At 44.9% G+C, this 25,820-nt stretch overlaps 1 protein-coding gene across 1 annotated transcript in view; it reads right to left on the bottom strand.

The window, feature by feature from the left end:
- LOC126162159 (uncharacterized) overlaps positions 1 to 25,820 on the bottom strand; it is a 352,513-nt gene that overhangs the window by 91,538 nt on the left and 235,155 nt on the right. Inside the window, exons 5-6 of the mRNA XM_049918470.1 lie at positions 23,315 to 23,427; positions 3,658 to 3,996 (exon numbers count right to left, since the gene is read on the bottom strand). Of these exons, the coding sequence (XP_049774427.1) occupies positions 3,658 to 3,996; positions 23,315 to 23,427 (452 nt within the window). The remainder of the gene's footprint in view (positions 1 to 3,657; positions 3,997 to 23,314; positions 23,428 to 25,820) is intronic.

Below are 25,820 nucleotides of genomic sequence, written 5' to 3'. Positions count from 1 at the left end.
GTACCACGACGAGAAATATTCTTGGGAGACTCGACAGACATCATGGCGCGGGCAGAGAACAAATCAACAACAAACTCCGCTAGGCAAGAACGATACGACATCAGCCGATACACGCACGACTAAATAAACGCAAGTTGGACACACGCGGCGCTGTGGCACAAGCGGAAAGAAGTAAGGACAACCTGCTGACTCGACGTGCGAGGCGAAGCTGTAGAATGGGTCCACGACGCTATCAACTACGCTACAGCTTCGACAAGCAACTGTGCTTTCGTAGGTGGCATACACTGTCTAAGGGCTGTATCTACAAATGCCAGTATTTGATATTTGATACGCAAGTTGTAGTAAAAAGACGCACTTTTGATAGATCTTCATTGTGCCCTAGCATTGAAAATGTGTACTTTCCTGTCACACAAATTATAATACTAAGAACAGCATCTCCAGGAAGACTTTACATACTGATTTCCTGTCGTGTTATTATAACAAAACAAATCGTAGCGAAGACGACGCGTTTTCGAGAGATGCTCGATTTGTCGATGTCTTGAAACACCTTATATTCACACCACGTACTTTGTAAGAAAGAAAACCCACCAAATACGATGTTTAACGCCATACAATATGGCGACTCCTGCTTGTACAGCAAAACGATGTCGCATCTGATAGGCCATGTTCCTCTTCACGAGGCACAAATCTGACATGCCAGATTCTTCATTTCACGCTGCGCAGTGTAGTGGAACGTGGAATTCCACGCTGTGACGTCACCAGCTCCTCGTCCGCGTGCGTTTTCATGTCCCGTGAGAGGAGGGCTTTAACAAGCATGAGAGCATTACGGATATGTTCAACAAACAAGCTCGTTGTGCATTACGGAGAGGTTTACTGCTGAACTTCCGCTTGTGTACGTTCGAAGAACAGTTGGGCAATATTTGCATTCCTCCCACATACGTCTCGCGAAATGATCACAATGAGAAAATCATAGAAATTGGAGGTCCTTTGGGGGCTCACTAACTGTTATTCTTCCCACACGCCATTCGCAGATGGAATAAGGAAGGGGGGAGGGGGACAGTACTGGTACCAAAAGTACCCTCCACCACACACGCCGGCCGCGGTGGTCTAGCGGTTCTGGCGCTGCAGTCCGGAACCACGGGACTGCTACAGTCGCAGGTTCGAATCTTGCCTCGGGCATGGGTGTGTGTGATGTCCTTAGGTTAGTTAGGTTTAAGTAGTTCTAAGTTCTAGGGGACTTATGGTTCAAATGGTTGAAATGGCTCTGAGCACTATGGGACTCAACTGCTGAGGTCATCAGTCCCCTAGAACTTAGAACTACTTAAACCTAACTAACCTAAGGACATCACACACATCCACGCCCGAGGCAGGATTCGAACCTGCGTCCGTAGCGGTCGTGCGGTTCCAGACTGTAGCGCCTTTAACCGCTCGGCCACTCCGGCCGGCTCTAGGGCACTTATGACCTAAGATGTTGAGTCCCATAGTGCTCAGAGCCATTTGAACCATTTTTTTTCCACCACACACACCGTAGGGTAGCTTGCAGAGTATAAATGTAGACGTACTATAAAACGGCAGCTGACTGTCCCATCCTTGTCAAATTAGTCCTGCAGATAGGCAAACGCCTGTAGATGTACGTATGAGTTGGGTTCATTGTTCTTATGGCGCGTACACAGTAGGCCAACGAAGGCCAACTAACGACACCTAACGTCTTCGTTGCCCGAGATTTGCTTAAAGTGTACGGGCGGCAAATCGTTGCCAACGAAGTAGTTGGACTTGGTTGCGGTTCCGTCTGCTGGCGGTAACATTAAAGCGTTGGTGATTGGCTGGCGTTGGGAACCTTCTCGTAGAGTGGACGCCGCGACGAATGTTCGTTGGTTCGGTAGCGATTTTCTGTGTCTAGTGCCTCTAGAACGGGTTTCTATTTTAGTTTTTCAGGACAGCCACAAGTCACACTTGATATGTTCTGTTGACCAGTTTCGCCGTTTAATTTAACAATGGCATCATGAGAAACTCCGGAATTTACAGTTTAAAGTATAATAATTGGCTGTTAAATTAAGGAGCGAAACAATTCGATGAAACATCCCGAGTGCGACTTGTGGCTGTCCTGAAAAATTTGATAGCCACAGTCGCTGTTTCCCTGCAGACAATGCTTGCTCTTGCTAAGGGTATGTATTTATTGTGTTCAAAAATACCGGAGTACTGAGTGCAGGATGGAGACAGCATTAAAGTTAATAGAATTTTATCGTGGACACGAAAGTTTGCGGGCCTCTATGAACTGCGATTATAAAAACAAATTGAAAAGACTAGATGCGTGGAGGGAAATAAGTCAGCTATTAGAAAGCGATGACATTGTAATTCTGTCAGAGACAGCAAAGGACTTGGAAGAGCAGTTGAACGGAATGGACAGTGTCTCGAAAGGAGGATATAAGATGAACATCAACAAAAGCAAAACGAGGATAATGGAATGTAGTCGAATTAAGTCGGGTGATGCTGAGGGAATTAGTTTAGGAAATGAGACACTTAAAGTAGTAAAGGAGTTTTGCTATTTGGGGAGCAAAATAACTGATGATGGTCGAAGTAGAGCGGATATAAAATGTAGACTGGCCACGGCAAGGAAAGAATTTCTGAAGAAGAGAAATTTGTTAACATCGAGGATAGATTTAAGTGTCAGGAAGTCGTTTCTGAAAGTATTTGTATGGAGTATGGCCATGTATGGAAGTGAAACGTGGACCATAAACAGGTTGGACATGAAGAGAATAGAAGCTTTCGAAATGTGGTGCTACAGAAGAATGCTGAAGATTAGATGAGTAGATCAGATAACTAATGGGGAGGTACTGAATAGAATTGGAGAGAAGTGGAGTTTGTGGCACAACTTGACAAGAAGAAGGGACCGGTTGGTAGGACATGTTCTGAGGCATCAAGGGATCACCAATTTAGTATTGGAGGGCAGCGTGGAGGGTAAAAATCGTAGAGGAAGAGATGAATACACTAAGCAGATTCAGAAGGATGTAGGCTGCAGTAGGTACTGGGAGATGAAGAAGCTTGCACAGGATAGAGTAGCATGGAGAGCTGCATCAAACCAGACTTAGGACTGAAGACCACAAAAACAAGAACATGCACGATATGAAAAGGAAAATGGTGTCTTTATTAACATCTTTTCGCCGTGAACGACAAAGCGAATTTGGGAGTGACTCTTAACTTTCCACTGCAGGTACGACTCTTCTAAAGAGATGTGTTATCTTTGGAAATTTTAGGGCCTGCACAATTCAATAACAATTCGAGATCCGTAATTTTGATTAGAGAAAGAATTATGAAGTAGCCTATATTCCAATTCGGCCAACTTCGATTCCACGTGATCGAATCCATTGGCCCCAAGCAAGACCTTCGTTTAGTGTGGATGAGATGCCGAACGCCAAAGCATTGGCGACCAGCGTTATCGGGCGAATCCGGTCTCTGTCGTTCGTTGGCCTGGTGTGCACGAGCCTTTAAACTGTAAAATGGTACCACAATACTATATTTCCAGTGTCTTAGAGCGAACCCACCGATGAGTAAAACTACTTCTGCTGCTACTTCTGCTGCTACTACTACTACTACTACTACCGTTAGGTTCAAGCTCTGCGATGGAGACATGACAGTAGGCCGTGGTGTACCACCCACCCCGGATGTCTCGGCGGGAAGCGGAGCTGATGGCGGCGGCGGCCTGCCTGCGCAGCAGGGGGTTCCCCTGGCTCTCCTGGGCGACGCGCGCCAGCAGCTCGGGCAGGAAGCGCTCGGGGAAGTGGTCGTGCGTGAAGTAGGGCTGCTCCATGAGGTCGGCGGCGGCCGGCCGGTGCGCCGGCTCGGCGGCCAGGCACAGCGCCAGCAGCTCGACGGCGAACGACGGCCACGCGGGGAAGGTGCGCGCCAGCGTCTGCGCAGGCTCCTCCGCGGCCCGCCGCAGGCCGCGCAGCAGCGGGTTGCGCGCCACCAGCTGCTGGTGCCGCGGCGCCAGCTTCCCTGTCCCACCCACAACCCGTCACAGTTAACCGGGGTAGTCAAAGTTTTAATTATAAACCTGAAAAAGTACAGTTACGTGCCGTAATTAAATCTCTGGTTTGTTTACGTGTACATGTTTGCACTCGCTACACACAGTGAAATCCCTGCACCGTAGTACCGGGTGGTTACAATTAAAGTGCAGCTATTTACAGAAGTCTAGTGTGAGCTTAATTATCGTATGGCAGTGAAACTTGGTAGCTATTCTAAAGCGTTAATGCGGCACGGATTTAAGCAGGGAAAAAAATTAGTTCAAATTGTGGTCAATAGGATGAAATCTGGCGCTGTGAGTGCAGGAAAGACTTATAGAAATGTATCCATACGTAGTGGATTACGAATGGGACGTAGGCAGAAAAGGTTAAAGAAGTGATTAATGCACACTACTGGCCATTAAAATTGCTACACCACGAAGATGACGTGCTACAGACGCGAAATTTAACCGACAGGAAGAAGATGCTGTGATATGCAAATGATTAGCTTTTCAGAGCATTCACACAAGGTTGGCGCCGGTGGCGACACCTACAACGTGCTGACATTAGAAAGTTTCCAACCGATTTCTTATACACAAACAGCAGTTGACCGGCGTTGTCTGGCGAAACGTTGTTGTGATGCCTCGTGTAAGGAAAAGAAACGCGTACCAACACGTTTCCGACTTTGATAAGATCGGATTGTAGCCTATCGCGATTGCGGTTCATCATATCGCGACATTACTGCTCGCGTTGGTCGAGATCCAATGACTGTTAGCAGAATATGGAATCGGTGGGTTCAGGAGGGTAATACGGAACGCCGTGCTGGATCCCAACGGCCTCGTATCACTACCAGTCGAGATCACAGGCATCTTATCCGCATGGCTGTAACGGATCGTGCAGCCACGTCTCGATGCCTGGGTCAACAGATGGGGACGTTTGCAAGACAACAACCATCTGCAACAACAGTTCGACGACGTCTGCAGCACCATCGACTATCAGTTCGGAGACCATGGCTGCATTTACTCTTGACGCTGCATCACAGACAGGAGCGCCCGCGATGGTGTACTCAACGACGAACCTGGGTGCACGAATGGCAAAACATCATTTTTTTTTATGAATCCAGGTTCTGTTTACAGCATGGTGATGATCGCAGCCGGCCGGTGTGGCCGAGCGGTTCTAGACGCTGCAGTCTGGAACTGCGCGACCGCTACGGTCGCAGGTTCGAATCCTGCCTCGGGCATGGATGTGTGTGATGTCCTTAGGGGTCTTAGGTTTAAGTAGTTCTAAGTTCTAGGGGATAATGCAGGATAATGCACGACCGCATGTTGCAGGTCCTGTACGGGCCTTTCTGGATACAGAAAATCTTCGACTGCTGCCCAGGCCAGCACATTCTCCAGATCTCTCACAACTGAAAACGTCTGGTCAATGGTGGCCGAGCAACTGGCTCGTCACAATACGCCAGTCACTACTCTTGATGAACTGTGGCATCGTGTTGAAGCTGCATGGGCAGCTGTACCTGTACACGCCATCCAAGCTCTGTTTGACTCAATGCCCAGGCGTATCAAGGCCGTTTTTACAGCCAGAGGTGGTTGTTCTGGGTACTGATTTCTCAGGATCTATGCTCCCAAATTGCGTGAAAATGTAATCACATGTCAGTTCTAGTATAATATATTTGTCCAATGGATACCCGTTTATCATCTGCATTTCTTCTTGGTGTAGCAATTTTAATGGCCAGTAGTGTATAATGTTGATTTTATTATTATCTGCCGCTTACACAGTTTATTCAGTGTGAACACCGGAGACATCAACAAAATGTTATACAGCGACACATTTGCAGCTGGAGGTCAAAACTGGAACAATTTTTTCTGCGTAAATCGGTTCCGCGTCAATGCAACAGAATATCTACCACTTCAGGGGCCAAAACAAAATGGCGGAGCCCATTAATAAAGTATTGTCCGCAACTGCTCACATCCATTCAAAAGACCCGTCGAACCGAGGCAACAGCCGAAATATTGCAGCTATCGGGCCAGTCCGTATTAATTCTTTAGCCGCCTAATCACCGTGGACGAGGGCACTATGACCCCCGAGCAAAGGAGCAAATCAAGCAGAGGAAACTTGTGAATTTACCACCACTGAAAACGGCAAAGACCGAATCATCATCGGGCAAGGTGATGCTGAGTATGTTTGTGGACTGTCATGTTGTGGTGGACCCGAGAGTGTATTCCCAGAATGTAAAATTGCAGAGGATATAGCGGAAGAAGAAACTGAAGTGACTCAGCAGGATATAGAAATAGTGATTAAGAAACTGAAGAATAACAACTCACCAGGAGAAGATACGATAACGGCAGACATGTTGAAGGCAGGAGATGGGACACGTCAGAAACAGATATACGAGGGAAAGTCAAATGAAAACCTTAAATATTTTTTAAAATATTTATTGTGCAGAAATGGTACAAAGCTGTATCACTTTTCAACGTAATCTCCCCCACGCTCAATGCAAGTCCTCCAGCGCTTAGAAAGTGCATAAATTCCTTTAGAAAAAAATTATTTTGGTAGTTCGCACAATCACTCATGCACCATGACTAATCTGTAAACATGCTGCAATGTCATTCAGTATCAATCGGCGGTTTTCCTTCAGTATGGCTTCATCTGCTGCAATGTTCTGTGGACTCACAACTCGTTGTGCCTGACCTGGACGAGGAGCATCTTCCACTGAAGTCACACCATTTGCGAAGTTCCAACTCCATTCGTTGACTTGCTGCTGTGACAGACATGCAGCACCGTACTGAACCTTCATTCGTCGATGAATTTCAATAGGTTTCATACCTTCACTAAGCAAAAACCGAGTAACAGAACGCTGTTCTTCCCTGGTACAAGTCGCAAGTGTGGCGGCCATCTTTATACTGAATTACTGATACTGTGACGGTACGTGTGCATCTGCACTATGCTGCCACCTACAGGCCATTCTGCACGCTATTTGTAGCACGCTTACCAACTTACAGAATAACGGCGCGAAATTTCGATTTGTTATTACAAATTTAAGGTCTTCATTTGAGTCACCCTAGTACAATCTCATAAGTGAAGTATGAAGAAAGAAGGGCATCGAAAAAGAGTGGAAGTCAGCAACCAGTACCCCACTGCACAAAAACAACAGTAAAAGGAATTTTAGGAGCTACAGAACTATTTCTCTGCTAACTCCACCGCACAAAAAGCTGTCGATAATAAGTATTGAAAAGCTGAAGCCTTTTGCTGAAGATATTGTTGGAGAGCATCAAATAGGTTTTAGCGCAAGATCAATAGTGGCTCAAATGAGACAATGAGACAAATCTTGGAGAAGTGCTGGAAATTCAACCTTCAGTTTCAGTTGTAGATTTCTCAAAGTCTTATCATAGTGTACACAAATTATGTACGACATCCTGAAGGAGATTGGTATATCAAGTAATTAGATTGCTGCAGGTGCCTACAGCGGAGACAAGAGCAAAGTGAAATACCAGGAAGAGCTGCCCAAGGAATTCACCATCAGAACAGGTGTAAGACAAGATGATGTAATTTCACTACTTCTTTTTAATTTGGCTCTGGAGGAAGTAATTCGGGAAATGAAAAGAGAAGGCAAAGGTGTGAAGCTAAGTGGAAGAACACAGTTACTGGTATATGTAGACTACATTTCAGTCATAGGCAGTCAGAGGAAGAAATGGCGGGAACTCTAGGGGACTTAACAAAAAATGCCATAAAGAGTGGACTGTGGATTAATGAGGAGAAGACTCGAGAGTATGGAAGTATCCAGAGAAGCCCCTAAAAACGCCCTATTACATGTGGGAATATGGAACATAACCAGAGTGGAAGACTGAAAGTACGTACAGAAATCAATATTACATCACAAATCTTGGATTAGAAATGATTTGCTAAGACGAGAAATATTGTTTTCTTCTGTGAAACAGTTGCCATTGCCGAGGAGGTGGAGGTACTGTGGCATCTCAAGCAGCGCCTACTATGACAGAAGAACTGCACAGATGCAGATGAAGACAAGCAACCACCAAAAAATTGGAATTAAAAAAAAGCAGAAAATGAATTTAGTTATGCTTCAGATATCATTGAAAGAATAAGACATACCATTCCAAAAGGCTGCGACAAACGGGTCACAAAATCACTATCTATGCATATTATAAATTGAAGTCTCAAGCCTCGTTTTTCTGTTATCCTACGGCTAATCTCAGGACCAGCAGTAGAGATGTTGATACTAACAGACGGACTGATTCATATCATAAACAAGTCGTCCGGACGCAGATTCTTAGTCTTACCCCTCCAAAATCGGGGCGCACCGTTAATGTAACATACTTGGTATGTATGTGGCATCGAAATTGAAGGATTATAACAGCCATGTTCAAAATGTAGTCTAATCTGAATTGCAAGAAGTGTTACACAAGACATATTGGGAGTTTTAATTATCCATCTGCCATTATTCAGCTTGCCGAAATAATTCAGACAGTGCTAACATTGTTACTTTTTATTTTTATTTCTTGTGTGGTTATTTTAGTTTAGTTTATATGTTATTTAAAAAATTAACAACATAAGAAATTTTCACTGAAGTAAACAGATTATGCTGATTAATGTAAAATTAAAATACACCAAAGACCTGATCTCGCCCATTGTATGGCTTCAAATCAGCTGTAATTACGTCACATTATAGCTTTCATTTCACGAAATTTTACTATAACATGCAAATAAATAAAATCGGTTTTTCCCTCGATCACGGTATCTCTTCTCCAACTGCAAAATACGTAGGTTGGAACTTAAATAGTGGAAACACTGCTTTGGAATCTGTTGTCGGTGATAGAATACGTTGTTGACATACCTACCTTATCTCCGAGCAAATGTACTCGCCCGTCCCACGTCACGGCGTGCGCACAATCGAGGGTAACACAGTCACTTGGGGGAGCGAGCGGTCTAACGTAACGGTGTCACTATGTTTTCCAAACAGGAACAATGGAGTTGGATCAAGATTGAATATGCCAGAGGTCGTAAAACATGACAGTGTCATCAAGGTCTTCAAGAGGCGCGCGGGGAATCGGCATTAACACACAGAACAGTGGCACGTTGGGTACAAACCTTCAACGAAGGTCGGCAAACCGTGGCAGACAAGCATCGGGCAGGTCGTCGTAGCGTCTCTGAAGAAGTAGTGCATGCAGTTGCCGCGTTAGTGGACAGTAATCGACGCCATACGATTCGTGAGCTCGCCCACGAACCCGGATTAGCGCATACGACTGTGCTTCGCATCCTGAAGAAACGCCTGGGCATCCGAAAAGTTGCATCACGATGGGTTACGCATGACTTGACAGAAATGCAGAAATGTATGCGTTACGACGCTGCTCAGATGCACTTGGAGCGTTATGAGGGCGAAGGAGAGGCTTTCTTATGCCGTGTCGTAACACTGGATGAGACATGGGCCACATCGTATCAGCCAAAATTGAAACGCCAATCCAACGAATGGCGTCATTATAGGTCGACACGAAAGTCGAAAGTGCGTCACAGCCCCAGTATGATGAAAGTTATGGTAACTCTCGTGTACGACTGTGATGGTGTTATCCTGACGCATTACGTTCCTTCAAGGCAGACCGTCAATGCACAGTATTACTGCGCGGGCATTCGCCATACCCACACCATGCCATCGGATCGTCACATTATGTACCGTAATTCGTCACTCCATACAACGTTTTTCCACTTTTCAATCATCCAATGTACCTGGCAGTAGGTGGCAGCACAATGCACCTAATATGAAAAACGTATGTTTTTGGGGGTGTCCGGATACTTTTGATCATATATATATATATATCCGCTGCGGTCGGCAACGCCTATAGAAGACAAGTGTCTGGAGCAGTTGTTAGATCAGTTACTGCTGCTACAATGGCACGTTATCAAGATTTAAGGAGTTTGAACGTGGTGTTATAGTCGGCGCACGAATGATGGGACACAGCCTCTCCGACGTAGCGATGAAGTGGAGATTTTCCCGTACGACCATTACACGAGTGTACCGTGAATATCAGGAACCTTGTAAAACATCAAATCTCCGACATCTCTGCGGCCGGAAAAAGATCCTGCGAGAACGGTACCAACGACGACTGAAGAGAACCGTTTAACGTGGCAGAAGTGCAACCCTTCCGCAAATTGCTGTAGATTCCAACGCTGGACCATCAACAAGAGTCAGCGTGCCAACCATTCGACGAAACATCATCGATAAGGGCTTTCGGAGCCGAAGGTCTACTCATGTACCCTTGATGACTGCACGACAAATCTTTACGCCTCGCCTGGGTCCATTAACACCGACATTAGACTGTTGACTGGAAACATGTTGCCTGGTCGGACAAGTCTCGTTTCAAATTGTATCGAGCAGACGGACTTGTACGCGTATGGAGACAGCCCCATGCATCCATGGACCCTGCATGACAGCAGGGGAGTGTTAGTGCTGGTGGAGGCTCAGTAATGGTATGGGGAGTGTGCAGCTGTCGTGATATGGGTCCCCTGATACGTCTCTGACAGTACCCTATCTGATCACCTGTATCCGTTCATGTCCATTATGGACGTCGGCAGGACAATGCGACCCCCAACACATCCAGAATTGTTACAGAGTGGTTCCAGGAACACTCTTCTGAGTTTAAGCACTTCCGGTGGCCACCAAACTCCCCAGACATGAACATTATTGAGCATATCTGGGATGCCTTACAACGTGCTGTTCACAAGGAATATCCACCCCCTCGTACTCTTACGGATTTATGAACAGCCCTGTAGGATTGAGGTCGTCAGTTCCTTCGAGCACTACTTCAGACATTAGTCGAGTACATGCCACATCGTGTTGTGGCACTTCTGCGTATTCACTCAGTTGTCCGAGTACGCCAGCGAGTACGAAAGTGATTGAGCCGTGCGTGGCTCGTGTTCCCACCGTCATGTATTTTAAACCCTGTTTTTAACGTACTTCCACCTCACTACGTTAATTTAAATTCTTACTGTCACTGAGTTGCTGCTTTGCCTGACAGTGACCGACGCTAGCAGCGCATATCGATATATCCCGTTTCGTATACTGATATTACTTCCCGCCCGTTGTTGTCGTAGACCAGTTCGGATCGGAGTTCGGGTCTGCAGTCAGTCGGAACGTGTCTGGAGCGCAGTCCGGACCTGCCAGTCGCGGAGTTGCAATGTGGCACTAGTGCAGTCGGGTTGGAGCAGTGAGGTCTGCGTCGACATGGCTCGCCCGGCCATTGCCGCCACGCATCACCTGAGCCGGGCCACGGTCTTGGTGGATTGTCGGTCGGTCGTCCTACCGGACGGCGCGTTTTGGCTCGCCGATCGTTCATGAGTCGGCTGTGTGTGTGTGCATTGACTCCCGATTTGTCTTATTGCGTGCTTAGTTACTGTTGTGTATCGTTCAGGTCTTCGTGCAAGTATCTGTCAGGTTGTGTGTGTAGTTGGCGTTATTTCCACTGGCGACGATTTTAGATGTTGTCGGCATTCTGAGGGTAGTCGGTCGGTTACTGCAAGTTATCTCTGCGAGGTGCAGTTAGCTGGGTCCGCTGGCGGTCCCTGCGCAGTGTCGGAGCGTATGTGGAGCTGTCCGATCGCTACGAGCTTCGTCGTTCAGTCGTTCACCGACCCAGGACGTCAAAGTTGAGTAGTGGTTTCAACTACCCAAGCCACGTCCATTCATGTTGTGGTGGTTCTTTTCGGTGGTTCGCTGTTGGGGAGGTTTGTCTGTGAGCAACACCGAGTGTTTCTGCTGCTGAAATTTAGCCGCCAAGCGGGAATTTTCTGCCTTGTGATCGTTAGTGTTCCGGTTACCTGCCCTGACCACTAACGTAATTTCAGGCAGCGTCCTTTCCTCACCTATTGTCGCTGTCCAACACGATGTGTAATGTTGACAGGTAATACATACATCACTGTGGATTATCACGTACGTAAACTTTTGTGTTTGAGTTCTCATGTACTGATTGATGGCATGCAAGTCGTAGTGTCGGTCGGTCCGTGGCTGTCCTCTGGTTGGGTACCGACGGATCAAGTATAGTTGGGCTCACCTCCTGTCTCACGTAAGTGAACGAGGGCAGACCGACCTCCCGGGAGGCTTCTGAGTGCCGTTGTCTTTATTGTCTTTCCCACCGTCGTTTAATTATATGTTTTCAGCTATTTAAAATTTAAGGTTTATGGTTATATATATATATTTTTTATTTTGTAAAATTTACTGTGAGCTTTCAGCCTTGCAACTTTATTCTTAAAACTGCCTTTCAAGCTTAAACATTGCAGCATTCTGCCTTCAAAAGATTATGGTAATATATGTTAAAATTTTGAAATTTAATTGTGGCTTTCAGCCATTTGTATTGCACCTTGCATATGTTTGTTCTGTTTACTTTGCCTTGAGGCTTTCCACCTAGCTGTGTTATGTTTTTATAATTATTTTATTTTCTATTTTAACTGTATTTTTATCTTGTTGATTTTTATCTTGTTTGGAAGCCTTCAGCCGTGAAAGAGAGCATTTGGTGAAAGTTCGGTTATGTGCCGCTTTGGTTGTAAATTTGTTTTTAAATTACAATAAATTACAATTAGAAGGTGAAACTGACCTCAACCTTATCTGGCCCTTTCCACAATCCTGATTACCTGTTCTGCCTAGAGGGTTTAGCGGGCGTTTCAGTGATTATTGTGCTTCTGCGCATAGCTCAGAGCGAGCTTAAAGTGGAGAACTTTCTCAATAGATGTGCCCAGCCCTCCACATCTCGTACAAGTGGCAGTGGCGGAAGCGAATCGGATTGGAAAAAATAGTCTTTATGACGACAGTTACTTGAAGCATGATTTTAATGTCATGAGTAATGAACCTCAATTTGTAGCCTGAGATGAAGTATTGTCACGTGAGAGTATGAAACCATCAAAGCATATGCGTCTCTTCTCAACTAAATATTCCAAGGAAGTACGATGTAATTTCAAGTTGGGGGGGGGGGATAAAGGAAAGAGAAGGGAAGGAATCATTGATGTCAGCGACGACGAGTGAAAATTAATGCTGGATTAGGATTCGAACCTAGGATCTCGCACTTGCAAGGCAGCTGCGTTAACCGCAGCGCCATCCAGATACAGTCCGGCCTCCCTCCGGGACCGAGGTAGCTTATGGGGTGGCGCTCGTCCTGGGGGTAGGCCGGTTTGAATCTTGGTAACAGTAAAAACTATCACTACCAGTATTTGGCTGGCGGGGGGGGGGGGGGGGGGATGGTGGCATAAGCTTCCTGCTCACCAGACTTTGGGCCAGTGTCGTGGTTTAAACACAAAGCCTCTCCGCAGTGTCTCACGAAGTGCAGGCTTGTGAGACTGTTGATGGTGACCCGTCTGTGATGAGCCTACTGACGCTTCAGACTGTGTGCAATTTATGGTACGCGTGCGCTTTGACATAGAGGAAAGTACAATGGAAGACATTTCAAAGCACTACCAGAGCTCTACTGATCAGTGTTTTTACATGTTTTTAGAAGTAACTCGTAGCTGCGAGACTGACTGGACAAAATGCATCGCCATCTGCAGTGTTGGTACTGGCTATGACAGGCAATAAAAGCAGGCCCGTTGCGAAATTAAAATCAATAATGCCAAATGTTTCATGTACACACACTACTTTCTTCACGGACAAGTTTTGGCAGCCACTGTTTTGCCTTCTGATTCAAATGACGTGCTCAAAGGGGTGACCAAAGCTGTGAATTCTGTTAAAGGCAAATCGTTGCAAATACGACCGTTTGGAATCATTTGTGAAGACATGCGTTCGCTCCATCAAAATCTTTATCACACAGAGATCAGGTGACTTTCCAAAGGAAAGGTATTGACACGAGTTCTGGAATTAGAAGCTGAACTGTTAATGTTGTTACAAGTTTCTAAATCTGGATATTTTTTTATTTTCGTGATCCTCTTTGGCTTAATAAAATTAGCATTTCTCGCAGATCTTTTTGACTACCTAAATATTTTACACAAGACTCTCCAAAGGAGAGAATAAAACATAACGGCCAAGCATAAATTCAAAGGTTTTCTCGTAAAACTTTGTTTTTGGTTAGTGTCCTGCGTGTTTCCCTTGCTTTCAGAAGATTTCCGAAGAAATTGCAAATCACCGATCGGTGGAAGTAATTTCTCACATTCCTTGCGTGATACAGAGCTTGCATAATTTGGAAGAGAAACTATTAAGTTACTTTCCAGAACTGAACTCTGAAGCTGACAACGAGCATAAATGGATACTAAATCCTATTTTGTATATGTTATTACAACTGGCTAATCTGAGTACGAGCATGAAAGAAATATTTACAGATTTTGCTGCTGACGGCATACTTAACATGGAATTTAATTCGCAGAAGAATGACGTCTTCTGCATGAAGAGAAAAGAAGAATATCAACAGCTGGCAAGGAAAACTTTGGAATTATTAGTACCATTCGCCACTTCCTACCTATGTGAATTAGCTTTCTCTTCAATGGTGAATATAAAAAGTAAAAAGAGAAATAGACTTCAATCAGAAAATAGAAACACGATTTGACTAAAATTTAAAATAAACAGGCATAGCCTTCTCATTGAAATTGTTGTTTTGTTACTGTATTGTAGGACCTACAACCCTTGCTTACTTCTATCTGGCTAAGTGGACCTGTAACAGGTATCGCTGGTGTCACCCTACCGATGAAAACTGTTCGGAACAATGAAGTCCTGATAGGGGTCAAGTATGATTTCAAATAATACAAATGAGACACATTATCACTAACCACCAAATTGCAGTTTCCCAAATAAAGCTCTATGCATCCTCGTATAATCGTACCATTATTGTTATTGACTTTACTCTTCATGGTATGACTTACGCTTCGCGGGAAAGGAATGACAATGAGGTAGCAGGAAACGAGGAAAAATAAATAGATAATGTTTACATCGTTATTATTATTGCGGTGTACGAAGTACATTCAAACTGTGATTAACGAGCACCGCCTATAAGGAGAGATTCGCATAACGAGCAATGCATAATGTAATTTTGTAAAAGGTTGAATCGCTTAACGAGCAATGTTTCGCATAACGCGTCTGTTCAGTGCCTTTTTTTGTCTTCGGTAACGATTTCAAAATTTGCTTTTGACCTAGACAGACCTCTTGATCTCCTACAGTTGTGCAATAAGTAACTCGCTGTTCTATGACCTTTCGCCTTGTACACTAGGAGCTCCGACAAATGTCAATGCAGTACGTACTTAATTATACTATTAGCGACACTCCCCAAATAGCCATTGCTGTCTCCGGTACCTCTGCTCTGGCCTCCTCGACGACGTTGCAAATTCTTTGTGACGATGTTGCAAGCTCTCCTAACTTCGAAGACTCGTGTTAATTCAAGGCCTTGAAATACCTGTTATGAATTTCATTCTAGATTTGTCGTCGTTAACCAACAAGAATCCGATAAAGCTACCCATTAACCAATACGTAGAGTGTTAGTATTCATTTTGAAGAGTTGACAAAAACACAAGTCTTTAGACAATTTTGTTTAAAAAAAGGATGTACAGTGTTATACATTATAATACTATTTCTTAAATTATGTTAGTATTTTTCGGAATGGCGCTTTATCCTATTTTTACACAAATTACTACAGAAAAATATGTTTCGCCTAACGAGCGTTTCGCTTTGAACATACGAGGGGCGTTTGAAAAGTCCGTGTAAAGTCAGAGAGATGGCACCACCAGCGCCTATCGAGGTCATGTTTAGTTAGTAGCATCTTTGGAAAGAACACACAACAAGCTTCAGCCATATTGGTCTATTTCTTTGTGTTTGGCATTCGTGTGAATCAAGGAAGTCGCGTGATTGTCAAAAAATGAACGAAAAAGAATTTCGTGTGGTGATTAAACGTTACTTTATGAAAGGCAAAACGCCTCAGGAGACTAAAGAGAAACTTGATAAACATTATGGTGACTCTGCACCTTCGATTAGAACAGTTTATAAGTGGTTTCAAATTTTTCGGAGTGGCCATATGGGCGCCCTGTGGAGGTTACGAATCCAGAAATCGTTTATAAAATCCATGATATGGATTAAGGTGCGTGAGATTGGTAGTGCTGTGGGCATCTGGAATGAACGGGTACATAGTATTTTGCATAAACATTTGGAGATGTGAAAGCTATCCGCGGGATGGATTCCGCGATTGCTCACGCTTGACCAAAAATGGAATCGTGTGAAGTGTTGCAAGCTGTTCAGGAAGAATCCGCGGGACTTTACGCGTCGTTTCGTCACTGTGGATGAAACATGGATACATTACTATACTCCTGAGACCAAAGAACAATCTAAACAATGGGTTACCAAGGGAGAATCTGCACCAAAAATGGCGAAGACCATTCCTTCGGCTGGAAAGGTTATGGCGGCTGTCTTTTGGGATTGGCAAGGGATAATCCTCATCGACTATCTGGAAAAATGTAAAACTATTATAGATGCATATTATTCATCGTTATTGGACCGTTTGAAAACCGAGCTGCAAGAAAAACGCCGGCGATTGAACCGCAAAAAAAGTCCTTTTCCATCACGACAATGCACCAGCACACACCTCAGCAGTTGTGGTCGAAAAATTAATGAAAATAGGATTCCAAGTCGTTTCACATCCCCCCTATTCTCCAGACTTGGCTCCCTTGGACTACTATTTATTCCCGAATTTGAAGAAATGGCTGGCAGGACAAAGATTTTATTCAAAGAAGGAGGTGATTGCAGCAACTAATAGCTATTTTGCAGAATTGGAGAGTTCCTAATATTCGGAAGGGATCAACAAATTAGAACAGCGTTGGACAAAGTGTATGGGTCTAAAGGGAGACTATGTCGAAAAATAAAAAAGGTTTACCCCAAACATGTAAGTAGTTTTTATTTTTGCACGTACTTTTCGAATGCCTCTCGTAAGACTCAGAAGCGAATTATGGTCGCTAACCGAGGCTTCACTGTAGAGTCAGTTTGTAGAGAAATAGATTTTTTCTTGAATTTCTCAAAGTTATTAATTGGATCTTGTTCATCTAGTAATCGATCTATATCTGAAAACAGTTTTCAGGTTTTGCGTTTATTCGTCGTTAACGCAGTGTATTTATTACAAAAAAATGGTTCAAATGGCTCTGAGCACTATGGGACTCAACTGCTGTGGTCATAAGTCCCCTAGAACTTAGAACTACTTAAACCTAACTAACCTAAGGACAGCACACAACACCCAGCCATCACGAGGCAGAGAAAATCCCTGACCCCGCCGGGAATCGAACCCGGGAACCCGGGCGTGGGAAGCGAGAACGCTACCGCACGACCACGAGATGCGGGCTGTATTTATTACAAAACAATATATGCTCTATTCAATTCAGAATTAATATTAACCAAGGAATTACGTAATTTTAACAAAAAATACATTTCATTTCTCTTAGGTCTATGTTTTTATATTACCAATGGTCTTACCGCAGTGGTAACGCCATTTCACTGAAGTTAAGTGCTGTCAGGCTTGGCTAACACTTGGATGGGTTACCGTCCGGGTTTGCCGAGTGCCGTTGCAAGTGCGTTGCACTCAGCCCTTGTAAGGCCAATTGAGGCGCTACTTGATTGAGAGGTAGCGACACCGGTCACTAAAACTGACAACGGCAGGGAGAGCGGTGTGCTGACCACATGCCCTAGATATCTGCATCCAGAGACGCCTAATAAAAAGGGCTAAGGATGACACAGCAGCCGGTCGGTACTGTTGGTTCTTCAAGGCCTGTTTGAACGGTGTTCGTTTGTTTCTTTATATGTTTTATATTGTGGCTGGCTGATTCATTTAAGCACATCCAGTTTCAAAAGAAGACATTTCTTTTTTAATTAATTGATAGAATTTTTGGTTTGTTTTATAATAAATAATTTTACTAGTTTTTAGAATATATTTTTCAATTCTTTTAGAGAGCACTATTAACTTAACAATGATTCACTTCATGGCAGTCACAATCAACAACACGAAAGAAATGAGAAATGAACCAAGTAACAAACAACGACGGTTTTCTGGGAATCCTGATGAAGCCACAGAGCTGCGAAAACAGAAACAAAGCTAACACACATAGTGTCCATTACAGTCTGAGGTGAGCTCAAGCGTCCTAGATCCGCTCAATAGAAATTGCCTTCTCTCACTGCTGCCAGTTCTAGCGATGTATTGTTTGTTTCGAAGCACGCTCACTGAAATGCGTTCTAGCAACCGCAGTGCGAAGTCTTGCCCGTAATATGCAGCCACTTTGTGTCACAATTCAACATGAGCTTCTTTTAAATGCGCTTTCGGGAATTACAGTTTCGTGTGACAGTTTTGTCACAACAGGTAATCGGCACGGAATCTAAGTTATCAGTACTGCACAAGACGCTGCCCCCGCACCGCTGTTTCCACCCAGAAGTTAATGTAGTCCTTCCCCCTCTCTCCTCAAACCTCGAAGAGGTGAACTTGTGAATACAGTCTGTACATGACGTATGGTGTCCCTGGCCGACCTAGTTCCGTACCGCAGGTGTCGGATGAGTTCGACGCACATCGTATCACTTCTCACCGCTGCAACTCTTTGCGTATTTGAAGTGCTCAACAGTAAGTACCACAATTTAACGTGAACGACTTTACAATGTACTTTCAGGAAACCTTGTCACTTCTGTCTGACATTTATGCCATAGCAAATGATCGTCTCGAAACATACACTCCTGGAAATGGAAAAAAGAACACATTGACAGCGGTGTTGCGGACCCACCATACTTGCTCCGGACACTGCGAGAGGGCTGTACAAGCAATGATCACACGCACGGCACAGCGGACACACCAGGAACCGCGGTGTTGGCCGTCGAATGGCGCTAGCTGCGCAGCATTTGTGCACCGCCGCCGTCAGTGTCAGCCAGTTTGCCGTGGCATACGGAGCTCCATCGCAGTCTTTAACACTGGTAGCATGCCGCGACAGCGTGGACGTGAACCGTATGTGCAGTTGACGGACTTTGAGCGAGGGCGTATAGTGGGCATGCGGGAGGCCGGGTGGACGTACCGCCGAATTGCTCAACACGTGGGGCGTGAGGTCTCCACAGTACATCGATGTTGTCGCCAGTGGTCGGCGGAAGGTGCACGTGCCCGTCGACCTGGGACCGGACCGCAGCGACGCACGGATGCACGCCAAGACCGTAGGATCCTACGCAGTGCCGTAGGGGACCGCACCGCCACTTCCCAGCAAATTAGGGACACTGTTGCTCCTGGGGTATCGGCGAGGACCATTCGCAACCGTCTCCATGAAGCTGGGCTACGGTCCCGCACACCGTTAGGCCGTCTTCCGCTCACGCCCCAACATCGTGCAGCCCGCCTCCAGTGGTGTCGCGACAGGCGTGAATGGAGGGACGAATGGAGACGTGTCGTCTTCAGCGATGAGAGTCGCTTCTGCCTTGGTGCCAATGACGGTCGTATGCGTGTTTGGCGCCGTGCAGGTGAGCGCCACAATCAGGACTGCATACGACCGAGGCACACAGGGCCAACACCCGGCATCATGGTGTGGGGAGCGATCTCCTACACTGGCCGTACACCACTGGTGATCGTCGAGGGGACACTGAATAGTGCACGGTACATCCAAACCGTCATCGAACCCATCGTTCTACCATTCCTAGACCGGCAAGGGAACTTGCTGTTCCAACAGGACAATGCACGTCCGCATGTATCCCGTGCCACCCAACGTGCTCTAGAAGGTGTAAGTCAACTACCCTGGCCAGCAAGATCTCCGGATCTGTCCCCCATTGAGCATGTTTGGGACTGGATGAAGCGTCGTCTCACGCGGTCTGCACGTCCAGCACGAACGCTGGTCCAACTGAGGCGCCAGGTGGAAATGGCATGGCAAGCCGTTCCACAGGACTACATCCAGCATCTCTACGATCGTCTCCATGGGAGAATAGCAGCCTGCATTGCTGCGAAAGGTGGATATACACTGTACTAGTGCCGACATTGTGCATGCTCTGTTGCCTGTGTCTATGTGCCTGTGGTTCTGTCAGTGTGATCATGTGATGTATCTGACCCCAGGAATGTGTCAATAAAGTTTCCCCTTCCTGGGACAATGAATTCACGGTGTTCTTATTTCAATTTCCAGGAGTGTATGTTGTCTGCTTTGCCGCGAGTGCTTCCTCCTGCGGCCGCGATCCCCCCAACAAGACTTTGCGACCAGTCTGGGAGTCGCGACCCACAGGTTGAAAAACACTGCTGCACAAACTGATCATCCCAGCTTTCATTTTATTTGCGCCTTCATCAGTCTTACTCACCAAAACGTAAACTGGAAATCAAAACGATATTCATTTTTGCTTTCGACATGTAGAGACCATAGTTCTTTCCTGGGGTATGCGAATACGAAGGTAAAGCACGGTTTCTTATATTCTTTGTTCGTCTGGCATTTGGCACTTAATTTCCTTAAGCGTCCGAACGAAAGACAACCTATAATTTTTATAGTGAAAGAGTGACGTAAATTTAGTGAAACATTAATTTATCGAGATCTAAAAAAGAAATGTAACAAATACAGTCGTGCGCATTTCTCAACCACAAGGACAGCTTAATCAAGAATTGATGTTTTTTAGATAATACGATAAGTTGAAACACTTATGGATGGCAGTAAGAAGAAAATTCATTCAAAAATAATAAAACTTACACAGCTGCTCGCCCGGTCCCCACAAATACAATTTGGCGTGACACAGGCGTAATTAACAGTGTTCAAAACAGCGACGACACTGAGAAAAATACGCCGTGACAAAGGAGGGGTTTCTGAGGCTTGTGTGTTCTCCAGTTTTTTGCGAACATAAATGCGTCTGCATTTGTCACTATGGCGGGACTAATGGCGCGTTAAAGGTAAACAAAATTGGAAATTATTATGAAAAGGATAGTTGCGGCTCGCCATATAGTGGAGATGCTGAGTCGCAAATAGGCACAACAAAAAGATTGTCAATCAAAGCTATTCATCAGAATAGACAACACACACACACACGCATTGATTGACAGTCTTTTTGTTATGCCTATCTGCGACTCAGCATCTCCACTATGTAGTGAGTAGCAACTATCGTTTTCATAATATTGTCATTATTCCATCCTGGATTTTCCATTGTTCGAAGCTGGAAATTGTTACGCAAATCACACTCTACGAGGGGATGTGATTCCTTGACTGCTACTGTTGATGTCACAAACGCGTTAGAACTATTTATATACTTCATACAATATCACATAGGTATTAAGGCGAGAACTATGTACGAACTAGTTGAAATAATCTGCTTACCGACTTTCTAAGTCAAATATGGGATTATGTATTCGAAGCTCAGTTTAGCAGTCTATTAATGTCATTTAAGGTGGATGGATTATTGATTGTAACGTTCTCGTAAAATACGATATAGAAAACATATTTTTATAATATTTGAATTGAAAAATTAAAACACAGAAAGTGAAGAATCAGAAGAAGTAAAGATGGTTTCATTCTACATGCATTTAGAATGTCCACTCTTTTGAAGTGTCTGACGTTTAAGTACGAGTCACCAGCAGCATTACACAGCGTGTCCCATATAAAACCATTACGCCTCATGTGCCGGTCATTGATCTTTAGTCGCACTGCTTGTGAAGTGACAACACAGTCTCGAAATTTGGTTACGCTGCATTTTATCAGATTGTTGAGTACAGCTGTGTGTATTCGTGCGTGAGTTTTGTGAGAAGCTCGTATCGTTGAGTTGTTGCAGAAATGAGGCAGTTTGCACTAGTCCAACGAACTGATAAGGTGAAGTGTTATATAAAGACAACCATCAAAGAACACAAAGAATTGTTACAAGCGAAATATGCTGCAGGAAACTCCCCACGACCAGTTCTATTCAAGATCTGTACAAGAAATGGAGGGCTGTAGGGCCCGTTCACAATGTGCAGAGGAATAGGCGAGACCGACAGTCAGGTCATTGAAACTAGGGACAGAACTCGCATGGACATTACGAGAAGCCCCCTCAAGTCGGTAAGAAGGTTATCGCAGCCAATTAGAGTATGGCGTACATCGCTTTATAGTGCACTACAAGATATGAAACTAAAAACCTTTTGTGTGAATGTGGTGCAAGAGTTGAAATCTGAGAATCAGGAAAAACGATCCGATCTTTGTAAATGCCTGTTAACATCAATTGCTAACGGTTACTTGGATCCCTTGCTTTACTTCATGCCAGATGAAACTTGGTTTCATTTGTCAGGTTATGTAAACACCTAGAACTGCAGATAATGCTCGCAAGATAACCCAAAATTCTGCATGAAGAACCTCTACACTCAGAGAAGATAGGTATTTAGTGTGCGTTGTCCGGCATGCGCATTATTCGCCCCATGTTTTTCAATTACACCTTAAACAGAGTCGGACATCTAGACATCCTTAACTCTTTCTATGCACAATTAACAGTCGCAGAGAAGCCGTATGCAGTATTCCAACAAGATGGAGCAACTCCTCACACATCCAACGTGTTCCCTGAAGACAGATTCGTCGGTAGAGGCCTCTGGAACCCCCAAGGCCGGCCACAGTGGCCGAGCGGTTCTAGGCGCTACAGTCTGGAATCGCGCGACCGCTACGGTCGCAGGTTCGAATCCTGCCTGGGTATGAATGTGTGTTATGTCCTTAGGTTAGTTAGGTTTAAGTAGTTCTAAGTTCTAGGGGACTGATGACCTCAGTCCCATAGTGCTCAGAGCCATTTGAACCCCCCCCCCCCCCGCCCCAAGGTGCCAGGATTTAACATCCCGTGTTTTTTATTTGTGTGGCACACTGGAAAGCAAAGTGTATGCTGACAATCCCCGTAATAGAGACGATCTTAAATGGAAAAATACTAGAGATTTTAACAACATCACGCCTGCAAAATAACAGTGTGTTGCTGGTAACGTCATCACACGAAGTCAGCGATACGTGGATGCCCATAGCCACCAATTCCAGCATCTCTTATAAACAGGTAACCAAATGCTTTTTACTTTACTATTATCTATTCTTTTTTAGTTAGTTCATTGTTACTTTAACCTCGGGCGTGAGGTTTTATGTGGGACAGCCTGTATTTCTATATGCACTTCATTAACTGTAAAACTGCAACTATAAATAAGTCATGGGACGTAATAGAAAACTTGTGGATTTCTGTTTCTATTCATTACCTGTAGGTGCCGATCTGCAACATATCAAAGTTTGTTTTTAATGTTACATGAAACATCGTACATATGCGGTGCAAAATTCCACAGCCTCGCGGACCTTTTCGCAATATTCTGACACAGTGTTTGTTTCAACGAGCTGCTTCCCTACAGACTAGATGTGACAGTCTCCAGCTGTAAGAGTGCAGTGATACATACCAAGCATTTTTACGATCTGGAACAGCTGGTCGATGTCAGAATCTCCAGGGAACAGCGGATCGCCCGTCATCATCTCGGCAAACAGGCAGCCCACTGCCCAGATGTCAACTTCCCTGCAAATCAAAAACAGTGCCGTGTAAGAAATGCGATGTGTTAAGCTCTCGGCGAAAAATTTTATAAAATTCATACTGATGTGCGCGTAAGAGTGCAACGAAAAAGTAATGCTCAGTTAGATATTACTGTCGAAAGTAAATGGTAGTCTGGTTATGTACAGAAGCCTAAGCTCTGTTTTTTGTTCATATTGCCTTTTTTCTTTGTTTATAGATTAGCGTGAATGAGTAGAACGTAAAGATGTCAATTTATTATCGTGAAGGAATGGAGTGTAAAGGGCTCAACTTCATTACTCAGAAATGCCATTTTAAGGGCAAATAGCCATTTTAAGGGCAAATAGCCATAACGGAAGAGGAGACAAAGGATCAGTAGGAGAGCTCAGAGGACCACCCCTGTCCTTCAAACGCGGCAACACTGTACAGTCTAGGGCAAATGAGAAATTTCAGCCTTTTGTTCTGATTGGTGGTCCTCGGTCTGAACAGAAAGAAAGTTTGAGGAGACTGGCAATTCAAGTTCAAATGGCTCTGAGCACTATGGGACTTAACATCTGTGGTCACCAGTCCCCTAGAACTTAGAACTACTTAAACCTAACTAACCTAAGGACATCACACACATCCATACCCGAGGCAGGATTCGAACCTGCGACCGTAGCGGTCACGCGGTTCCAGACTGAAGCGCCTAGAACCGTACGACCACACCGGCCGGCGGCAATTCAAGTCTTATATTTACCCATACTCATGCACAAATGCAGTGAATTTGTATGTGGAGTGTATCGTACTGCAGTCCATCCCAGTAACTTTATATCTAATGAGAAAACGGAAAAAAATCCTGTCCTACATACTGACTGGGCCAATACTCTGCGCCTTTGTTTTGGGTATGGGCGGGAGAGCATGATGGAGACTGTTTCTCACGTCCGTCAACAGTCAAGAAAAGAATGATGCCGGATCGCTCCATGTGGAGATATTGACTCTTCTTCAGTACTCTATGCACGTTAAGGTACATAACTTTTTTACCCCATTCGTATTTTGGAACTTTTACATGGGACTAGGGCTGTCAACATCTATAGCACTCCAATACACGACGTCAACAATAACCCCGCATTTTGAAAACAATCAGCTGTTGTTTTGTGCTGTTAGAGGCTTTCACGGTGTAATAACTGCCTGGAAGGTTCTCGGACGTAGCGTCTACACAAAACGATACGATTGAACGCTATGCCCGAGAATATTTCAAGCAGCTGTTAATTTGCTAAGGGAATGCCAAGTGACTGTAGTAACCAAAAAATGGTTTAAATCGCTCTGAGCACTATGGAACTTAACATCTGTGGTCATCAGTCCCCTAGACTTAGAGCTACTTAAACCTAACCAACCTAAGGACATCACACACATCCATGCCCGAGGCAGGATTCGAGGAGGAGGAGATTAGTGTTTAACGTCCTGTCGACAACGAGGTCATTAGAGACGGAGTGCAAGCTCGGGTGAGGGAAGGATGGGGAAGGAAATCGGCTGTGCCCTTTCAAAGGAACCATCCCGGCATTTGCCTGAAGTGATTTAGGGAAATCACGGAAAACCTAAATCAGGGTGGCCGGAGACGGGATAGAACCGTCGTCCTCCCGAATGCGAGTCCAGTGTGCTAACCACTGCGCCACCTCACTCGGTAGGCAGGATTCGAACCTGCGACCGTAGCACCAGCGCGATTCCGGACTGAAGCGCCTAGAACCGCTCGGCCACAAAGAGTAGTAACCAGAAAATTATGTTAATCGGTGTAGTGTAAAATACTATACTGATAACGTTGAATGTTAATGCTACAGAACTCGTTTAAACACATACAAAACATTCAAAATGTTAAATATACAACATTAACATAACTGCCTAACATAAAAATGAAGTACCCAGCAGATATGGTCCAATGTCAATGTAACTTCGTACATTGGCGAGTAAGTCAATTTGTAGAGTTGCATTCCACTCTGAGAGTACAACGGCAATAGTGTTTTCGTTGTTTTGTGTTGTTATCAGGCTCGATAGGGTCGAGAAAGGGACATGAAAAACGCCAGACGTTGAGTGATCACTATGAAGGTCATGGATATGCCGCGTACTCGCACGAGACAGCGTTATCATCATCTGACAGTTTGAAAGCGGCCTCGTTGTTGGTCACCATTTGATCGGCTGGTCGAATGATGCAATAGCGATCTGTGGGGCATCCGGATGTGACAGACCAGATGTTGGACTGTATGAGAACATGGGGGCAGGTACACTCATTTCCAAGGTTCTGATCGATCACATCTGACCACCACAATGGAGGATCCCCTTATTATGCTCCTACACACTGTAACAACTTCACATCAATGCCTGCCGTCCGAGAACAAGCACTGGACTTCCTTTTACATCATGTGTCATTC

Source organism: Schistocerca cancellata, chromosome 2, assembly GCF_023864275.1.
Source record: "Schistocerca cancellata isolate TAMUIC-IGC-003103 chromosome 2, iqSchCanc2.1, whole genome shotgun sequence".
Lineage (NCBI taxonomy): Eukaryota > Metazoa > Arthropoda > Insecta > Orthoptera > Acrididae > Schistocerca > Schistocerca cancellata.
This window is presented reverse-complemented; position numbering and strand designations above follow the sequence as displayed.